Below are 21,378 nucleotides of genomic sequence, written 5' to 3'. Positions count from 1 at the left end.
TAACCAACACTAGGTCTGTTAATTGTCCCTGAGCCTGTGTCCACTGATTTTGCTAAGCACTCCTGGAGCGGACGCATATGTAAACGTGCGTGAGGGACTATGAAGATGCAGGAGGCCATCATGCCAATCAACTGCATGAACACTCTCGCTGGAAGCGAGTGTTGTGGTTTGAACTTTTGGATTAGAGACTGCATGCTGTCTATCCTGACTTGGTTTGGCTGAGCCATGGCCGTCAGGGTATTGATTGTCGCACCTAGAAACTGCCGGACATGTGCCGGCTGAAGGTGCGACTTTGGGTAGTTCAACGAGAAGCCCAGGTCGTGAAGGAGGTGAATGGTAGTCGACATGTCCGCGGCGCACTGTTGTTCCGACTTGGCTTGAACGAGCCAGTCGTCTAGGTAGGGGTAGACATGGATGTTCTTCCTCCTGAGGTGCGCCGCTACAGTCGCCAGACACTTGGTAAACACTCTTGGGGCTGTGGTCACTCCGAAGGGCAGGACCTTGAACTGATAATGCTTGCCTTGGATAGTGAACCTGAGGTATTTTCTGTGGGACGGGTGTAGTGGAATGTGGAAATAAGCATCCTTGAGGTCTAAGGTTGCTAAGAAGTCCCCTTGGTTTAACAAGGGAAGAATCTGTTGGAGTGTTAGCATATGGAAATGTTCTGACAGTATATACAGGTTGAGGGGACGCAGATCCAGAATGGGTCTGAGAGATCCGTCCTTCTTTGGAATAAGGAAGTACAGGGAATATACCCCTGTGCCTTCCTCCTCCACTGGCACGAGTTCGATTGCGCCTTTTTGCAGCATCACCACTACTTCTTGCTGCAATAAGTGCAAATGCTCTGCGGACATAGGCCGTTGCCTTGGTGGAATGTTGGGTGGAGTGGACTTTAACTCTAGACAATAACCGTACTGGACAAGTTTTCGTACCCACCTGTCTGTGGTGATGTTTGTCCAGACTGGCAGGAACTGCTGGAGTCTCCCCCCGACAGGTGTTAAATGGTCGGGGGGCAGTGACAGAGAGTCACTGTTTGTTTGGGGCAGAGGAACGGGAATTGTTGTTTCCTCTGCCACGTCCTCTGGTGTTGTTTCCTCGATTACCCCCTTTGTTCTGCTTGGGGTACGAGGACTGTGCTCCACCTCTAGAGAACTGCGACTGTTGACCCATCTGTCCTCTGGTGACTCCACGTGCACCTGAGCGACGAAAAGTGTTGCCCCGGAACTGTTGTGATTGTAGGGCCCCCATAGACTTAGCTGTTTCGTTGTCTTTCTTAATCTTTTCGAGGGTGGTGTCAACATCAGGACCAAACAGTCTATCAGGATTGACGGGCTGATTGAGTATGGTTGTCTGAATGTCCGGTTTAAACCCTGATATGCGGAGCCACGCTTGTCGTCTCAGCATAACGCTAGTGTTAATAGCCCTAGCTGCTGTGTCTGCGGCATCAAGTGCACACTTTATGGCTGCATTGGAGATTAGTTTTCCCTCTTCTATAAGCAGTTTGGTAGGCTCTTGAAACTGCGGAGGCAGGTGTTGTAAAACTTGCTCTAGGGTGTCGTAGTGCGCCCTATCATAACGTGCCAATAGTGCTTGTGTATTTGCAATACGCCAGAAATTGGCAGCCTGCGCAGCTACCCTCTTGCCCCCTGCCTCCAGCACTTTCGACTCCTTGTCCGGGGGAGGAGCTTCACCCGTCGTTTGGGAGTTCGCCCGTTTACGGGCATTTGCGACCACAAGGGAGTCAAGTGGCAACTGTCCCCGAATGTATGCAGGGTCTGCAGGTGCTGGTCTGTACTTCTTCTCGATGCGTGGATTGACCACCCTCGCCCTGGTAGGTTCTTTAAAGATGTCCGCAGCATGTTTAAGGACCCCTTTGAGCATAGGCAGTGTCTTTACTGTCCTTTCAGAGACAGAAAAAGTGTCAAAGAGAAAGTCTTCTTCAACTGGGTCAGCATGCATGTCCACATCATGATTAGCAGCTGCCCTTTCAATGAGTGCATGAAAACCTGCAGAATCTTCTGTCGGGGATGCACGTGCAATGAAAGGCTGTGGGTCCTGTCCCACATTCTGGGTGTCTTGGTCACCTATGTCATCATAGGAATCTTGCTGTGCATCAGGGTCATTGATGGGGAAAGTGTATTGGTCATCTTCTCCATCTCCCTCACCCTCTGAGTGTTCTGGGGAAGGTGTTGGGCTCCTTCTAGGAGGAGGCTGTATAGGTTCCATCAGGGCAGAAGCGTCCTGAGCCAGCCGTTTTTTCTTTAGTGGGATGACATAAGAGTCCACTGGCTGTGAAGTGATCTTTCTTTTGTAAAGGGTCAATTTGCCCGTGTCTGCGTCGATAAAACGCTCAGAATCTTCTTCTGAGTCGAGTAATCGACCTGAAAGTGCTCCCGACGTTGATGATTCCGACGTCTTTGGCGCCGATTTTGTCGTAAAAGCCTTCGGTGCCTCCTTTGGCGGCAGAAGGAAGAGAAGTTTGCCTGCAGGCTTTGCCGGCAAGTCCATCGGCTTTTGGTGCGATGGCGTCGGAGCCGGCGTTGCAGAGGCCTTCTCCCGAATTCTCTGTAGTGAAGAGACGATGGGGGACGCTTCACCCACAGCGTCACTCGGCGCCGACGAGGAGGCCTTCACCCTGCTTTCGGATCCGACGTCTTGTTGGCCTTTTTGAGTCTTAGACGTGGATGCTGCAGCCGTGGACACAGAGTCTTTTGACCGATGTGTGGAGCTTCCAGCTTTCGACCCGTGTGATTTTGCAGGCTCCGTTTCCACCACACGTCCGACTAACGATGTCCCAGTCGGCACCGGAGTCTTGTCGCTGGCTTTGGCGGGCTTAGACGGCGTCGCACCTGTCGACCCGTGCCGAACTCCCTTCTTAGAGGAAACCTCCTCCGCCGACGGTTTCAACACCGTCGAATCGACAGTTTTCTTCGACTTCTGTGGACCGGAGGTCGACGGAGTCGATGAGGCAGCAGGTTTAGGTTGTTTTGGTGGAGCGGCCGCCATCTTAGGGACGCTCGAGTCCGTAAGTTTCGGTTTCACTTTCGGGTCGGCCATTTTAGGTGTAGTCGATACCGCTTGTTTCAGTTTCGGTTTCGATACGTGCTGCGCAGCAAGTATGTCCGTGGCCGGGCCTGATGGCGGGGCCGTGGCTTGCGTTGCGGGGTCTTGGGTAAGGCCGACTGGCAATCCCGTGACCCGAGCCTGATCCGTGTAACCTTCGGGGCATAGCTCATCCCCTGAGCTATCTTCCGCGGCCCCATAAACTTCTTCGACGTCCCCTACCTCGTCGACGTATTCAAGGCCTTGACCCACGACTCCGTCGTCGTCTTCCGGATCCGCCTCGATGTCCGTCGCGGGCGGTGAGATTTGAAGATGATGGCTCTGGCCTTCCTCTTCTTGGTCGCCGAAGATGTTTTCTGGAGCCGGGGCCGCTTGTCTGGCCTCCAGGGGCACCGCCCGCCGAAGTTTGAGTGTCTTTTTTGACCTGAATCTTGAGCAGGCCATGCAGTTGTCCTCGTTGTGGTCCGGCGAGAGGCACTTGTTACAGACCGGGTGCACATCGATATGTGGGTATTTTGACCCACAGACGGGACAGTATTTAAACGGGCTCCGCTCCATGGCAAAAAGTTGCGGTCGTGTTGCGATGAGAAGGCCTCGATGTCTGAAGAGTGATACGACTCCGTAGATTCCGACTCAAAGAGACGGAAGAACTCGAGACCGTAAGCAAACAATACCGACGCAAAGAATGTAAGGCCTTTTGGCCGTAAAAAGCTAGTTTTCTCGGTTCCGACAGAGAGACGTCGAGACCGCATCCGAACCCAATGGCGGAAAAAAACAATCTGGGGATGGAGCCGATGCCCATGCGCACTGTTGTCCAGGGGAGGAGCCACCTATCTCACGATACTTCGAAGACTCTTCCAGGACAACAATGTGCGATCATCCGGACCCAACACTAGGCGGCGATCTAATGCAAAAGATATGAATGTTAGCAGCCCTACATGCCAAGAACAGATGCATACTGGTAAGTAGCATATTCCATTTTTGTGGCTCCCCCAGACCTGGAAACCAATTCCTAACGACCTAAGAAGAAGGGTGAAGAAGACACGGTGCAGCGAAATCTGAAGACAACTACTGACTTGGCCCAGCCCTACCGGCCTGTCTCCAGCTTCAAATACCCTGCAAAAGAAGGCGAAGCGTGTCCTGCAGCCAGTGACATCCAGAAGCCGAGGAAGACTGCCTGCCCTTCGACAAAGACCAGAGACTCCAGAGGAAAGCGGATCTGTCCCCAAAAAGCCTAAACAAAGGACTGCCCACTCTGCACCTGACGCCTCCGGCCTGGGTCCAGGTGGCCCACCGATCCAAAACTGGTTCCCCAACGATCCTGACCGCAAGCTCAGCATTGGCTGACCCCTCCTGGACTCCATGACGATGCCTGCAACCTGAATCTAGAGGCTCCCCCTGACTGTGACCAGCTCTGATAAGAATCTGATGTCTAAGGACACCCCTGCACCCAAAGCCCCCTGGTCCTTGGTGAGCTGAACCGACTGTGCCCCTATGACCCCTACATCTCTGCTGCCACTGGTCTCCTTCCTGCAGCCTCCAGTGCAACGCTTGCAGCCTTTTTATCTGAGGCAAGTTCTACATTTAAAAGCATTGGGTGCCCAATAATGTATTTGTACCCTGCACACAGCAACTTAAAGGACTGTTCTTCAGGACGTAAGGTAAGTATGGGGCAAGGTCCAAAGCAGCACCAACAGGTCACCTCAGGCAGCTTTAGGTGCAGAGTGCAATTCAGCGTTGGATGCCCTGTTAAAATCAATTGGAGACGGTCTGGTCACAAAGAGGCTGCAAGCAGGAACTGGGAGACCAGTCCAGGCGAACCCACTAGGGACCTTCGATCTTGAGATGTACGAGCACGTAGGGACACTGCTGGAACTCAGGCTGGTTGACTCATCTGCAGTGTTGGTTTCTCTGGTGAGGTCGCACTATGGGATGCACTCATGTTTGTAGGGGGGCCTGCAAAAACAGGCAGCAGGTGGGGACTGGGGGAAAAGTCCAGCCAAACCCATAGGTGGATCAGCTCTTGAGGGTCTCAGGGACCCCATTGCCATTGTTGGTCCATTTCTCTCCAGGCTGTGAGGTTCATGTTCAGTGGAGCTTCATAGTGTTGGGTTTTCGCGGACCAAGACTCTCGTGATTCCTGCTGTCTGGTAACAGGCTATGGAAGGGAACTGGGGTGGCCAGTCCAGTGGAGCCCAAAGGGGGGGGGGGGGCAACTCTTGGGTCTTTGCCTCCGGGGCCCTGTCGGTTCACGGCAACTCTGGCTGGGGGGGCTCGTGTGCAGTGCTGTTTGGTGTGGCAGCTTTGCGGTGGCAGAGGCTCTCGTGTTGGTTCTTTGGTGTTTGCAAACGTGCAAGAAAGCATCTCCACTGCTCCACGCGAGATGTTGCTGGCCAGATGAAGTTGTTGGTCACTATTCCACAGCTTTTGGAGTGAACACGCTTTCTGGGCGAGCCGTGTTTGTGCAGTTTTTGGGTACAGCAGGCAGGCTGGCAGCGTTGGCAACAAGTCAGTTTCTGCTCCACAGTTCTAGCACTGTGGGCTCTTCTTTGTCCTTCTTTCTTCAGACAAATCGGTGTTATTGGTGTCAGGGGGCACCTAAATACTAAATTTAGGGGGTGTTACGGCGAGTGAAGGGTAGTAGCCAATGTTCTATTTGTCCTGGGGTCACTACACCCCCTAGAGGAGCACTTCCTGTGGGGAGTGGGCATCCTCCTGTCCCAGAGTTCCTAATTCCATCACAACCCTGATGGTGGAATTCTCTTTCGTTTTCACTTCAGGCTGCCCACCCTAGAAGAGTGACTAGCCTAGAGTTGCACCACGCCTCCTTGAATAGCTAATTTCCCACCTGTCCTGGTGCCCCTTGGCAGGTGGTGGCATCGCCCTGGTCTGGTGAAAGCCAGGCTTGCATATCAAAGGCAATGTGAACTTTGAAGCTCCTTACTTTGACATGCTAATTCTGTAGCCATCTTGCTGGAGGAGTTGTAAACACCTCTTGCCAGAGCAGGCATTGTTTCTGACCTCTTTGAGTGGGCTCTCACATTCTAGGGGGTCAGAAACTGTTCTTTGGTGGCAGCCTGGACAAGAACAGTCAACCAGCACACCAGAGGACTCACTGGGTTAAGGGGTACCTCGAAGGTACCCTCTGTGTGCTAGTATTACTAAATCCTTCAATGGAATCGGTGTAGGTTTATTTATATGAGGCGTTTGAAACCAAACACCATAGGTTTCAGTAAGGCCATTATGTAGCTGAGGAACTCGTTTTTACCAGTGCTGAGTACATACCTTAACCCCTTCGGCGCTCATGACGAGCTCAGCTCGTCATGAGCGTAACGTGCCCTACGCTGATGACGAGCTGAGCTAGTCATGTAACGCGGGTTTTTTAAAATCGCAGCGCGCAGCGGGAAAACCGCTAGCGCGCATGCGGTTAAGATGGCTTCCTTGCTCGCTTGTAATACCCAACAATGGAGCTATAGGGGCATATCTGTTCATGCAGGTATGTCCTCACATGTGCTATACAGGAGGCTCCAAGGCCTGCTGTAGGGGTGATTATAGCCCATGCAGTGTCTTTGGCATGACACACAGAATGTGCCATGTCATGTTTTCAAACATGGTTTGCCCCACGTCACTCAGCCTGCAATGGCTGGCTGTGTCGAATTTGTGTGTGTGTCCCTTCGGGTGGCATAAGATATGATACAGCCCACAGGGACCCTCTTTAGAACTCCTATACTAGGTACCCATGGGTACCATTTACTAGGGACTTAACAAGGGTACGATAGTCCTTGGCCAATTGTAAACAATCAGACGGCACTTTTTTTTTTTTTAAGGAATGTGCACTGGCACTGAGGTCTGTTAGCTAGCCACAGTGCACTGCCCGAGTCGAAAATCAGCATCTAGCAGCTACAAACTGCAAAAAGTGGGTGGACAACTGCAACAACAACCTAGTTTCCTATCTTGTCTACAAAAGATCTCTTGTGGACCATACCAAAACCTTACAAAGGGCATGGAACCAACCCACTGACTACCATCCAATGGCTTGCTTGTCAATCTCATATCCTTGCTTATTTAATGGATTTCCTTTCTCTTGTGTTTTTTCTTGTCTCTAAAGAATAGCTGCCTTATCTTTTTGATTGGATGATGTGTAGCCTTCCACTGCTTTTCAGAGAACTGCTTTCTTAGTTTTCCTTCTGCACTCCATGAGTGCGAGTATCTGAATAGTGGATAGCAGCACACGAGGAGAGCCATACCCCCCCCCCCCCCCCCCGCTCCACCAAACGCTCTGTCTCACCACACCCAGGAGTATCCATTGCTTCCCCACCCACTCGTGGATTTTCATTTTTAATCTATATTCCTCACTCCAGCCCAATCTGTGTTGCTGTCTTGCCCACTCCTCACTCCTGCCCAATCCTGCTTCTCCCCCATCTCACGTCTTTTCAATAAAATGTACTTTTGTGGGATAGCATTTGTTTTCCTCTTTATAGTTTTTCCCATTGGCAGGAAGGTGAAACTTTTGAGCATTGCCCATGATGGTTTTTGTTAGTTCTGTAACTGTCTGGAAAACTGAGAAAAAAATAATTGCAAAACATTTTTTTAGGGAGGTCCAGTGGTGGAGAAGGTTAAAGGGAATGTGAGAAAGTGCCATCTTTTTTACCTTGGTATGCCCCCACTTTTTTTCTGAACTGCTGATGTGCTTTGACTGAGTGTGCCCTGGGTCCCTGCCAAATCAGGTACCCAGGGCCTGTGTTCCTTCCCTAAAAATTATGCTGAAACAAAATATCCAATTGGCATCTCTGGCCCCCTGTCAGCCCCTAGTAAATGGTTCATTAGGTACCCAGGGCATGGTGACCAGAGAAGACCCCTGAGGGCTGCAGCACTGATTGTGCCACCCTCAGGGGCCCTGTACCCTGGCACCCACACACTGCCTTTGCAGGCTGAGTGCCTAAGTACAGAACTAAAACAAGAGTCGACATGGCACACATCCCTGTGTGCCATGCCCACAGAATAGACTGCCCTGGCATACCTCAGTCACCCCTCTAGCTGGGTGCCCTATGCCACAGGTGCATGAGCCCTGTGCCCCTACAGTACCCAGGGCTATTCCTGGTCACTGTAAGTGCAGTGATGCCATTTAAGAGTAGATGGTGCTGGGAGGTTGTCATTACGTACTCCACAGCACCATAATGGCTACACTGAAGACTGAAAAGTTTGGTATCAAACTTCTCAGCACATTAAACCCGCACTGATGCCAGTATGGGATTTAATGTAACATGCACGAGAGGGCATCTCAGAGATGCCCTCCAAAACCCAAACCTACAATCCACGTCTGGGCTGAGTGGCTGCAGAGGCTGCCACACAGCAGACATGTTGCTGGACCCCTGGGTGGAGAGCCCTCCGCTCTCCTTGGTCTGCAACAAAGCACATCCTGGGCGAGTGATATGTCTCCTCCCCCAGGATGGACAGGGGGAAGCTTCTAAGGCATACCGCCTCTGAGAGCTTCTCTAGACCATTTGCTGTACCCGCAACCAGACCCCCACCAGTCCTACCCCCACTCTGGCGGGAAAAACTACGTCAGGAAGGGGGTTGTGCCAACCTGTGCCAACTCCACCCCTCAGGTGGAGGAGGCGAGGTGAAGCACGACCCCGGGCTCGGGCCATCTTGTAGATGGGGAGTCCTGCCCAATCCCAGCTGGGCACCTGCCCCCCTCCCACAGGAGAGGAGCAGACTAGGGGGTGTACTCACCCCAGGACAGGGACCCATTGGTCCCTGCCCTTGCCCTACGTGTAATGCCTCTAAATTTAGTATTTAGGGGCTCCCAGAACCTTCCTTCCTGAGATCCCGATATCAAAAGAAGAAAGAAGATCAAGAAGAAGAAGACCCGCCGCGCAGCTGCTAACAGGACAACAACTACTGACTCGACCCCAGCCCTACCGGCCTGTTGATCCTGGAACCTGCTCCTGCCTACTCCCGGCGGCCTCCGCCGACAGCAACCTTGGGACACCCAGAGGACCTGCCTGCCTTGACCCTTTCGAAGATTGGGACTCCCATCAGCAGAGGCTCTGCTGCAACACCCCACCTGGTGCTCACCAGGAAGTTCCGGACCAGCCCACTCTGCACCAGCCGAGCCCGGGCCGGGCCAACCCGAACCAAGACCACGAGGACGTCCCCCCGGCGACTGGGACCTGAAGTCCTGTGCCCAAAGACCCTCCTATAACCAGCCGACGCCTGCAGACTCAGAACCAGGGCCCCCCCCAACCACGACCAGCCGAGGGTAAGCTGTTCCGACCCCCAAAGACACCCCTGCACCCGGCGCCCCGCGGCCCCCTGTGCCTCCCTTTGGGGTACCTACCTGTGCTCCATCATCCCAACTTACCTCTCGAAGTGCTGGTCGCCCCTGGGGAGTCATCGTCCCTGAGCCTGCAGCTTTGTTCCTTTTTCAAGATCCTCATTGGATAACATTGAGCGCCCGACGGCTCAAAAGCACCCTGCACCCAGCCGCCCGAGTGCTGCTGGCTGTGACCTCTTTGCCCTATCCTACTTCCCACCTTGCCCAGAGCAAGTGACCAGGAGCCCAGCTCCCAGAGCCACGTGGCCTGCTAGCCAGCAGCCACCACCCGAAGGCCCCCCTTTCCCTCATTGGATAACATTGGGCCTACCTACCTCTGCACCCGGCCGCCCCTGTGCCGCTGGGACTGAACTAACTGTACTCAACTGACCCTGGGGGACCCTTGAGTCTAAGCCCAGAACCCTAACTTCACCAACCAAGTACTCACCTGGAAACCGGTAATTCACTTACGTGCCATTGGATAACATTGACCCATTTTGACTCGAAAATTTCCTAAGTGTGAAGTTTTGAAAACTGAAAATATTCCTATAAAATCAGCCAAAATCCGAATTCGAAAATACTCACCTGTGACTAGGGGAGAAGCCAGTACTGTACCTTTCAGCCCAGTACTGAACCGCAAAAGTAATCCCTAGCGGGTTTACTAGTCACCTGTATTTTCTCCATAGGAACCCATTGTCTGCTTTTCTATGAAATTTCTTCAAAGTGTCAAACTGCAAATATTCTTTAAAAATCGTACGAAATACTGAAACGCAATTACCTACCTGTTTTGAGTTAAGCCCCCAGTGCTGGCCCTAGGAGACTAGTGCTGGGTTACAAAAGTAACACGATCATACTTTACCTGTAACCTGAATTTCCTCCCATTGGATAACATTGTCTGAATCATCTTGAAAAGGTTCCAAGTGTGAACTTTTAAAACCGCTTTATATTCAGGAAAATTCATCACAGTAACTAAAACGTTTTTGCTAATCTGGTTTCAGCTTAGACCCCAGGACTGAATCTAAGATCTAGTCCTGGAACTACCAAAGTAATCCATAAAGTAATCAACTGTACTTTCCTATGAAAATCCCATTGAGCTCAATGCTAGAGTGTGTTTCAGAACTGTATTGCTTATTAGCTATCCCGTAGTTATTGTGTGTACAAACGTATTGCTCCTCTGCAAAGTATTTACATGAGAGTACTCGTATCTCAAAGTATATTTTTATAACTGTTGGTTCTAAAAATAAAACCACTATATCTGAGGATATAATAACAATTGGCCTGGAGTTCAGTTCTTGAGTGTGTGAAACCTTTTGCTGACTGAGTGTGTACAACAAATGCTTTACACTGTCCTCTGGTACTGCCTTACTGCTCGACCAAGCTACCACTTTGGAGAGTAAGGTCAGTTCTGACTTTAACCTCTGTTATACCTTAGGGGTTTGTGGACTCTATACACACTGTACTGCCTTATTGTCCTGTATATATAGAGCCACTTTCTCACAGGGAAGAATGGTGTTAGTGACTTGGTTGTGCATCTAAACATGGTACCTGTGATATTTTATTTCTTGTCCATTGGTAAGGCTAGTTTGAGTGCTTCAATCAATGTACTTTTATATACTTGGCTCTCAAAATGAGAGCAATGTCATTCCATATTATATTGCATGACCATGAAAAACCCAGTGGGACACTCCCCTCTCACAAATCAGAGTAAAAGGACAAAACACATCTGGGGACCCAACATGTGACCTTTTCTCGATGCAGATCTTGTGCCAGTAAAGCTGTGTGCTCACTGCAGCACATCTGCAGGGTTTAGTTTTCTTGGCCTTCATTTATTTTGCCTTATGTAATTCATATACTTGACAGTATTTTAGGATTATTTTCATTCATCAAAAGTAGTGCTCATTACAGTAATGGTTGGAGACCTGCCCTGCCATTTTGCCAGCCTGCCCTCTCTACATTAACTTCACTCTGATATGCTCTTAATAAATGTAACTGTAAATCCTAGTGGATGTTCAAAATGTATGTTTTCCCTTCCTACACAGGTGTGGCAGTGCTACTGTGGATCCTGCCTCCATGAACAGACTCAGCTACATGAGGAACCGATGCAGGTAACCTATTTCCTTTCATTGATCGTATGCATATGGTTTCTAGGAGTATCACTAGAGGTGAATGCAGTCCAAGAATGGGTGACACTGTATCTGTGAGGGTCATATGGATTTGAAAACCACCCTCAAAATGATGGAAACCCTAAATACAGTGTCACCTGATAATAGTTTGACGAAACAATTACCCATGTAAAAAGTTCAGATCTTTGTCTTTCGGAGACCAGTTGAGAATTTTCAAGGTTCAAAAAGCCTAATACTATCCCGTTCATGAGAAATACGGTTTTGCCCCATCGCCTCGCACATTAAAAAGAAGGAATCCCTTGAAGCCTAGTATTTAAATCAATAGAACAAAAAGAACAGAAAAAGGCCTGAGAGGTTTAATATGTAGTTCTTGCAAATCATTCGGTTTTATTCAGGGGAGGAGACTTTTATAGATTTGGAGTACAGGGAAAATGTTTGTAAAATGGTAGTGAAGGAATGTTACTTACACTGTAAGCATCTATTTGTAGCGTGTAGTGCCGTAGATTCATATGCTTAGCATACTCCTGCCATCTAGAGTTGGGCTCTGACATTTGCAAGTTGTTTTGCTTTGTAGAAGTTCTTTGAATCCTGATGTAATGTGACTCCTCCTATAGTCTGTACTGCGCATGTTCCTTGGCTTCTTTGTTAGATTGGGGCTGTGCTCATCGGGTGAGCTTGGGATAGTAGCAGTACAGTGACAGAAAAGGATGATCATGCGAGTAAAGTTAAGATAAAGTTTAATGTTTTAGTAGAAAAGTGAATACTTCAGCCAGTAGCTTCCGGAGATGAGGGTGGTTGTATATGACTCTACGGCACTACACGTTATCAATAGATGCTAACAGGGTAAGTAATATATTCCATTTGTAGCATGTGCTGGCCGTAGATAAATATGCTTAGCATAGAATGTGAAGCGGTACTCCCCAAAAGTGGTGGTTAATTCGTAATTGATGTAGGTGTTTGAAAACGTGTTTGTAATACAGCTTGACCCACTCTAGCTTGTTGATTAGCTAAGATATGAACACAGTAGTGTTTTGTGAATGTATGAGGGTTATTCCATGTTGCTGCTCTACAGATATCCACTAATGAGATGTTTCCTAGAGAAGCCATTGAGGCTCCTTTTTTGCACGTGGAGTGAGTTTGTGGTGTTACAGGTAGTGGTAGCCTTGCTTTGTGATAGCAAGTTTAAATACATATTACTAGCCATCTTGTGATTCCAGCTTTGGATATAGGGGAACCTTTTTGGAGGTTTGAAAACACAACAAAAGGTTGTTTTTTACAAAAAGGTTTAGTCCTCTTGGTGCAATACATTAATGCTATTTTAACATAGAGAGTGTGTAGATCTCTTTCGGCTTAGGAAAGAATACTGGTAGTTCAATTATTTGATTCACATGGAGTGCAGAAACTTATTAAGGAAGTTTTTTATTTGGATAGTTTTGGAAGAAAGTTTTTCTAAAGTGAGCGCTTTAAGTTTGCATGAGAGTTTTGAAAGGTGCTAAGAATGCTACTTTCCATGTGAGGAACTGGAAATCACATGAATGCAGTGTTTCAAAAGGTGGTCCTATGAGTCTATTGAGAACAATATTTAGGTTCCAAACTGATGCTGGTGGAATAAAAGGCGGAGTGACTTTTTAGTACTTCCATAAATGCTTTGATTACTGGAATTTTAAAGAGCAACATATGTTGACTGTTTTTCATGTAAGCCACAAGAGCTGCTACGTGTAGTCTTATAGAGGTGTATGTAAGGCCTGCTTGATGTAAATGAAATAGATAAACAAAATATTGCACTGTTAGTAAGAGTGGTTGGATTTGTATGAATACACAGTGATGGACAAATCTCTTCCATTTAGCAGCATAACAGGCTCGTATGGTTGGCCTGCGAACTTGTTCTAGAATGTTAATGCATTCTTGTGGTAGACTGAGGTGTCCAAATTCTAAGACCTCAGGAGCCAAATCGCCAGATTGAGCTGTTTTGGATTTGGATGTATAACCTTTCCCTGTTTATAAGTTATTAGATGTGGCCAGAGAGGCAGTTTCTCGTGCGGCATGACCGACAGTTGTAGCAGGGTTGTTAACTATGCTTGTCATGCCCATGTTGGGTCTATTAGGATTAGTGTGAGGGAAATTTGTGTTGGCTTTAGAACCACGTAAGGAATGAGTTGGAGAGAGGGAAAAGCATACGCAAATATCCCTGACCATCTGATCCATAGGGTGCATTGCCTTTGTATTGTGGGTGAGGAAACCTGTAGGCAAAGCTTTGGCATTTTGTATTCTGTAGTGGTCTAACTCTGGGGTTCCTCTCCGATGAAAATAGGGGTTGACGAGTGTTGTCGATCTCCCACTGGTGTACTCTCTGACTAATTCTGCTGAGCTTATCTGCAAAGTCGTTGTCCACCTCTGCTGGAAGGTGGATTTTGTAATGTATGGCCTAGTGCCATATCTGCTCCATGTGTGAGAGCTGTATTGAGTGTGTGCCCCCCCTGTTTTTGAATATAATACATTGCGGTCATGTTGGTACGGATCAGTACTACTTTGTAATGAAGATGTTGCTGAAATGCTTTCAGAGCCAATTGAAGTGCAAGAAGCTCTAGATGATTGATGTGAGTGTTTGAGTTGGCGTTCAGAAGCCATGTACTGTGAGGTCCTGCATATGTGCCTCCAGCCCTTTAGGGATTGTGGAACTGGAGCTTTGAAGGGCGACCCTTCAACAGGTTGTTGCTATTTCACCACTGCAGAGAGCAATAGCTCACAGGCCCTTACAACACTAGATCTTGTAGCTGTCCCTCTGCTTGAGATCGTTATGATTGAAGAGTGCGTTGAAGGGGGCGCAGTCTTGCGTGTGGCACTATGAAGTTGTATGACGCCATCATTCCGAGAAAACACATGACTGTTTTGACTGTGACATGATGTGGATGAAAGAGAGACAATGCTAAGAAACTTTTGCACCCTTTCTAGCCTGAGATAGGCCTTGGCTGTAACAGAGTTTAATATTGTGCCTAAGAACAGCTGCATTTGCAAGGGTTGCAGGTGAGATTTACAGTATTGAATGTGAAGCCTAATTTGTGTAGAAGGTTGATTACCTTTTGAGTGCCCTGCAAACATTGCTCGTTGGTGGCACTTTTGGTCAGCCAATTTTCTATTGTGATCGAGGAGATTTGAGAAGGGGACTTGAAGCCCTGCCCCTCATTTTCATTGGCTTGCATCCCCGTTTATGTAAAACGGTGGCCTCCGATTGAAACTGAGGCTTTTTTTGTTTACGCCCTGTCTCCTTTTCGTCCGGACTGGATTGTTTGCTTGCCGGCTGTTGTGACTGAATTTCGTATCTATAGAGGGTGTGTATGTTTACGAGTTACGGATGTCCTAGCCTGGCCTCAGCTGCTCCGGGGCGCTGCGCTGGTTCCCGCTGTGTTTATTCCATATTTAAATATTTTTGTACGCAAAAACGAGTGATGTATTAATTAACCTCTGTACGAAACTGAACGCTATGGAAAGGAGTTTCACGTTGCAGCTTGGTTTGTATTCCATTTTCAGGAAGACTCATTGGCGTGCCTGCCTCCCTCAGCTGGCACTCACGTGGGACATTACCACAGCAACAACTTGGGGCTTCGGAGGATAATAATTGCAAAGACGCTGCATTGCCCTGTAGGGAGATGTTGCATCCAGCAAACACACGTAGCTGGCCCTCATGACTAGTGTGGCCCAGGAGGGATGGGAGGGGGCATGCCCAGGGAGAGCTGCCATCCGCGTTGCTGCTGAGGCCCGGGCCTGACAGCAGGATTGCTATCTGGCCTGTAATTGCATCGGCGCGCGGGCACTGCATGGCGTGTGTGGGTGCTCGAGATGCGGTGTCTGCAGCCTGCCAGCGCGTGCAGGGCGGCGATAAGGGCAGCGCTGCCGGGGCATGCCAGCCGCTGCGGGGCTATGCCAGCTGCTGCGGGGCTACAAACATGTCCTACAACTGCGTGAAAAGTCAAACATGTGTACCGGTACCTGAAAGCCGTTCTGGGTTTGGATGGGCTCAGTCAAGTGGGGTTAGGTGTATTCAGAAGCGTTCTGCTAATGAGCAATAAAGTAAAGAGGGGGCGAGGCGCAACAGGTCTCCAAAAAGTTCACGAAACTTCTTTCATCTGTAGCTGAATTGGTAAAGATTGACTCTTAGTTTTGACTTTTAACCCACGTTTAAGGATTCAGTCGACCACAAGATAATGGTCGACCAGCTTGAGGGGGCAGCCTTGAATAATTTTTAATCCTTCCTTTCTGATAGGAAACAATTGGTGGCCATGGATCCTTTCTTTTGTCAAAACCTTTTAGTCTGCCATGTGTGGTCCCACAGGGATCTGCACTCAGCCCAACCTTGTTCAATGTCTATGGTAAACCTTTGGTCACACTCCTAAGATCATGTGGGCTGGTTCTTACTTCATATGCCGACAATACCCAAATTATCGTTGCAATGTCCTCCCCTAAAAATCCAGTTGGTGCCAATTTCCACAATTGTATGGCAGAAATTGGTAGGTATTGTTACTTACCCAGTAAGCATCTGTTCTTGGCATGTAGAGCTGTAGATTCACAAGCTCTGCATACTCCTGACATCTAGTGTTGGGTCCGGATGTTAACAAGTTGTTTTTCTTCGAAGAAGTCTTTCCAATCATGATGTAAGGTGACTCCTCCTTTCAGTGAAAGTGTGCATGGGCATCGACTCCGTTGTTAGATTGTTTTCCTGCAAGAGGGTGAGAATGGATTAAGTGGGTGTAGTAAAGAGATGTCCGTGCGTAAATAATGTGAATAAGGAGAACTGGAACAACTAAAGGTGACAGGGCACATTTGAATCTACAGCTCTACATGCCAAGAACAGATGCTTACTGGGTGTAAGTAACATAATCCGTTTGAGGCATGTGTGCTGTAGATGCACATGCTTTGCATAGACTATAGAGCAATATTCTCCAAATGCGGGGGCTAACCAGTTGATGTTGCAGTTGTCCGAAAGTGTCTTTAGCACTGCTTGCCCTAAAACTGTCTTGTTGGCGTGCTAATACATCCACACAGTAGTGTTTGCGAAATGTGTGTGGTGTAGGCCATGTTGCTGCCTTACATATGCCAGCTATAGGAATGTTACCCAAAAAGGCCATTGATGCCCCTATTTTGCGAGTAGAATGCGCTTTAGGGGGTATGAAGTTATTTTAGCTTTTATATAGCAAATTTGAATGCATTTAACATTTCATCTTGAAATGCCAGATTTAGAGATAGGATTGCCCCTGTGAGGTGGTGCAGATGTGACAAACAGTTGCTTCATTTTACGAAAATCTTTTGTCCTTTCGATATAATACAATAACGTTCTTCTGACAAAGTGTGTGAAGAGCTCGTTCTGCTACAGAATCCGGTTGAGGGAAGAACACTGTTAACTCAAATGATTGATTAAGATTAAAAGCAGAAACTACTTTAGGGATGAATGTTGGGTTGATGCGAAGAACTACCTTATCTTTATGATTATGAAGCTGAAAGCAGGGTTCTTCTAAGGTTAATGCCTGAAGCGCACCACCTCTCCTTATTGAATTGATTGCAATGAGGAAGGCAACCTTTCATGAAAGGTGCTGTAAAGGACAATTGTGTAATGGTTCAAATGGTGGACCCATGAATCTTGTTTTTCTTCTTTTTTTAATTCTTTTTTTTTGTCCTCATATATGCCACCAGATGTTATATGCTCTAGATGGGTCTCTCTGTCGCCTTCCATACTGACATTCCTGAAACCGCCCGGGGTCAATATATGGCTAACAGAGATCTCCCAGAGGTGGGTTGTTTCCTTATCCAACTCCCCTGCCTTATGATGGAGTGCCTCAGACTAGGGGAGGACAGGACCGACACAAACCTCTGGCATAATCATAGGACCGTTTACTTATTCGACCAGGCCTCCAGTTTTGACCATACATTCTCAGAGCTTTCAGCTCGACCAACCATGTCCATCTTGCAGACTTCCATAATACTTTTTAAGCAATCTGCAAATCTAGGAGGGGCCACTGACTTCCACTCTTTACATATCTCCCTCCTGGCTATAACTACCACGTAGAAAACAAACTGTGAGAAAAAGTTGTTGATATTATACTCACAGGGTAGACCGAAAAATACTAGCCTAGGGGTACAGGAAATAGTTGTAGATAAGACCTCACCCAAGAAGCCAACTATCGCCCTCCAGTACTCCTGAATCTCGGGGCATTCCAAAAATATGTGCATGTCATCTGCTGCTGTAAGTTTACAACGGGGGCAGTGGTAGTTCTCCTGCGTTATCTTATGCAATTTAGCCGGGGTCCAATACACCCGATAGGCTGTATACAAATGGTTCCGCCTCAAATTAGCTGGTTTGATTAATCTCTGAGATAAAAAGAAAGAATCTGACCAAATTTTACTGAACTCTTCAGGGTATTCAGCTATGGTGTTACCCCAGAGGCTGATCAGTTCAAGATCTAGATTATCTTTTGCCTCTGTAAGCGATTTATACCAAAATGATACTTCTCGATTCCAGCCCCCCTCCCCCACCAATTGCATCGAGATTCCAGTATCTTTTTCCCGCTGTAATGTCTGGCTTGACCACCATGCAGATAGTTGATAAAATTTAAATCTTGTCAGTGACCCGTTTGTAAGTAACATCAGGGAGTTCCAATCCATAAGGCCTGAGTCCACCCATAAGTCCCCCCATTTCTGTACTCCAGCTGTTCTCAGCGGCAGAGAAAGCTGGTCCTGGAGACATGCGGGTGTGCCCGGGGAATCCCAAATTGGAGTATATGTGTGGTAATAAGGAATTCCCAATGCCTTCCGTATAAACCCCCAATTCCTGAGTGCAGTCTGCAAGATCTTAAGACGGACTTTCTTAAAAATTTCTGGTCGCCAAACTTAAATAAAAAGAACTCTTGGCCATTTGGTAAATCATATAATAAAGCCTGGAATAAACGGCCCTGTGAAGATGAATCTAATATGTTAGCGAGTAGCCTGAAGTTTTTAAAGTGAAAGGCATGGCAATAAAGTAATAAGTCTGGTAAGGCCAGACCCGCAATTTTTAGACCCCTCCTTAATTTTTTCCAGGCTATCCTGGGAGATTTACAGGTCCAGATAAAAGAGCCGATCTTGCCCTGAAGGTTCGTGATTTCTTTCAACGGGAAAGATAGAGGGATGGAATTGTATAGAAAGGTCAGCTTAGGGAGTATAGACATTTTAATGAGGTTAATTCGTCCATATATATTTAATGGTAGACTACCCCATCTTGTTAATGTTTTAATGATGTCTTTTACAACAATCTGCCAGCTGATTTTCGGGATGTTCTTTAATTCTGGAGTTAAATAAATTCCTAGATATCGCATTTTTTGTTTTATCCCCTGTATAGGAGTATTATTATTCCACCCCATTATCTGTCTTCTCCCTGTTGATCTGGTAACCTGACAGCCCTCCAAATTCCTCGGCTAAGTTAAATAGCCTAGGTATAGCATCTATGTGATTAGAAGTGTATAAAAGAAGGTCGTCTGCGTATAGAGCAGTTTTTAGCTCCATGTTTGCCATTCTAAAGGGTTGAATTACATTATCTTCTCTAATACCACAAACAAAAGGCTCCATATAAATGTCAAACAAAAGGGGAGACAGGGGGCAGCCCTGCCGGGGTTCCTCTGGATATACTAAACCAATCAGAGCCCCATTAACCAATACTTTTGCTGATGGGTTTTGATACAATGATTTGGTACCCTCTATAAAAACTGGGGGGAACCCAAACGCTACCATTGTGGCTCAAAGATATTTCCAATTGACCTGATCGAAAGCCTTGGCCGTGTCTATCGTTACCAAGGCTAACGGGAGGCCTTTATCTTCAGCGTAATCTATGGCTCCTATCACTTGAAAGGTTAATTCATTCAGTTGTCTCCCCGGGATAAAACCCCTTTGATCGGAATGAATTATAGATTTTATTATTTTAGCAAGTCTAGTAGCTAATATCCCGGAGTATAACTTCATATCTGAATTCAGAAGGGAAATTGGCCTGTAGGATTCTATTTTCTTAAGGTCTTTATTGGGTTTTGCGATAAGCGTTATTGTAGCTTCAGCCCATGTAGGGGGAATATTGTGACCCTGGGTTAGTAAGCAGTTGAAAAGTGTAGTAAGGACGGGCAGCAGTTGTTCTGTATAGTCTAAATAGACCTCAACCGGAAGCCCGTCTGAACCTGCGGCTTTACCCCGCTTCATTTTCTTTAATTGATTTAATACTTCTCCCTCCGTGATCTCACTTTCTAAATACCTCCTATCTAGGTCAGAAATTTGAGGTAAATTTCTCTGGGACAGCCAAGTCTCTATCTCTTCTGGCTTTGGGTTTTTGTCCTCAGTATAGAGACTTTGCATAAACCTCCTGGCTTCTTCTCTGATACCTCCATCTTCCACAATTGAGACCCCCGTCTCTCTCTGAATTAAAACTTTAATGTTGTTCCTATTTCTTTCCTCTCTAGATTTCCATGCTAGGAGGGCCCCACATTTTTCTCCATATTCAAAGTTCTTTAATTTACTGGTCTCCCATTTTTCTTTTATGATTTTCTCGTCGCTGATTTTGAGTTGAAGTTGTAGATCTGAAAGCTCCTTCCCTAATACTGGGATCCTCTCGGGGTTTGAAGAGATGGCTCTTTGTAGCTCAGAGTCTTTTCTAGTTATGGCCTCTAGATCTTCCTGCCTTTTATTTTTTATAGCCTTTCTTTTATACGCCATTAGAGAGCTCAAAACCCCTTTCAAAAAGGCCTTATAAGTTTCCCAAACGACCTGAGGGGTAGAGGAGCCTGTATTAATTGCAAAGCATTCGATAGTTTTTTCTCTTACTTCTCTTTTTACCTGATCACTTAGTAGCAATGTCCTATCCAATGTCATCTAGTATTTAAGGGACTCGAGCTTAATAGGAGAACCAGTTCCAAAACTGCGTGGTCTGATATCCCGACTGGTATAAATGAAAGGTAACTAGTATCTGAGAGAAGGTGTTGATCGACTAAGAAGTGGTCTATCCTTGAATAGTGTTTTTATACTTTTTGCTGTAGAATGTAAACCCCCTGGTAGAACCGTATTTAGTCCTCCATACGTCTAACAAGTTGAAGTCTTTCATCATACAGCCTAAGGCAGAAAGTGATTTAGTGGGAGCGTGATACTTGGCTTTGGAGGTTCTGTCTAGTATCTTATCAAAGACCAAGTTACAATCACCCCCCAGGATCACTGGGGCCGTAGTCCCTAATAAAGCTGCCGCTAACTTAAGTAGCGGACCAGGGTTATCATCATTAGGGCCATAATATACTGCATACGTATGTTATAAATGGATATGGCTGCCACCAACCATCTCCCTGTCTGGTCCGTTTCGTATTTTTTCAGACATATCCCGCTATTTGCCTGAATTATTATTGAAACCCCCCTGGTTGTTCCCATTTGCCTAGAGCATACAATTTCCTGCACCCACCTCAATTTCCCAAAAAGTGCGCTACACGCATTAGCCTCTAGATGAGTTTCCTGAAGCATTATAAGATGCGCTTCTGAATTCCTTAAAAACTCACAAACCCGGGACTGCTTCCTTTTTCCCCCCAGCCCATTCACGTTTCATGAGAGGGTTTTAAAATTATGTAACTTACTCATGACCCGGCTATTGTTTCCCGCCCGTCTAGAACCTTATATAGATGAACTTAGTACAGAAACTGCAATGTTAAATATCACAGATGACATTCATCGCTCCCTTGACAATGGTGAATCCTCTCTACTGATCCTCCTTGACCTCTCGGCGGCATTTGATACTGTCCATCATCCCACCCTTCTAAACACCCTCAAAGATCGATTTGGCTTGGAAGGCACTGTACACAAATGGTTCTGCTCATTCCTTCGAAACAG

At 47.2% G+C, this 21,378-nt stretch overlaps 1 protein-coding gene across 1 annotated transcript in view; it reads left to right on the top strand.

The window, feature by feature from the left end:
- The window catches only part of ARNT (aryl hydrocarbon receptor nuclear translocator), a 222,103-nt gene that overhangs the window by 82,696 nt on the left and 118,029 nt on the right, over window positions 1–21,378 (top strand). The window contains exon 8 of the mRNA XM_078670040.1: window positions 11,422–11,487. Coding sequence (XP_078526166.1) covers window positions 11,422–11,487 — 66 coding nt within the window. The remainder of the gene's footprint in view (window positions 1–11,421; window positions 11,488–21,378) is intronic.

The sequence above is a fragment of the Lissotriton helveticus genome, chromosome 12 (genome assembly GCF_964261635.1).
Source record: "Lissotriton helveticus chromosome 12, aLisHel1.1, whole genome shotgun sequence".
NCBI lineage: Eukaryota > Metazoa > Chordata > Amphibia > Caudata > Salamandridae > Lissotriton > Lissotriton helveticus.
The sequence above is the reverse complement of the archived record's forward strand: the minus strand, read 5'-3'. Positions and strand labels throughout refer to the sequence as shown.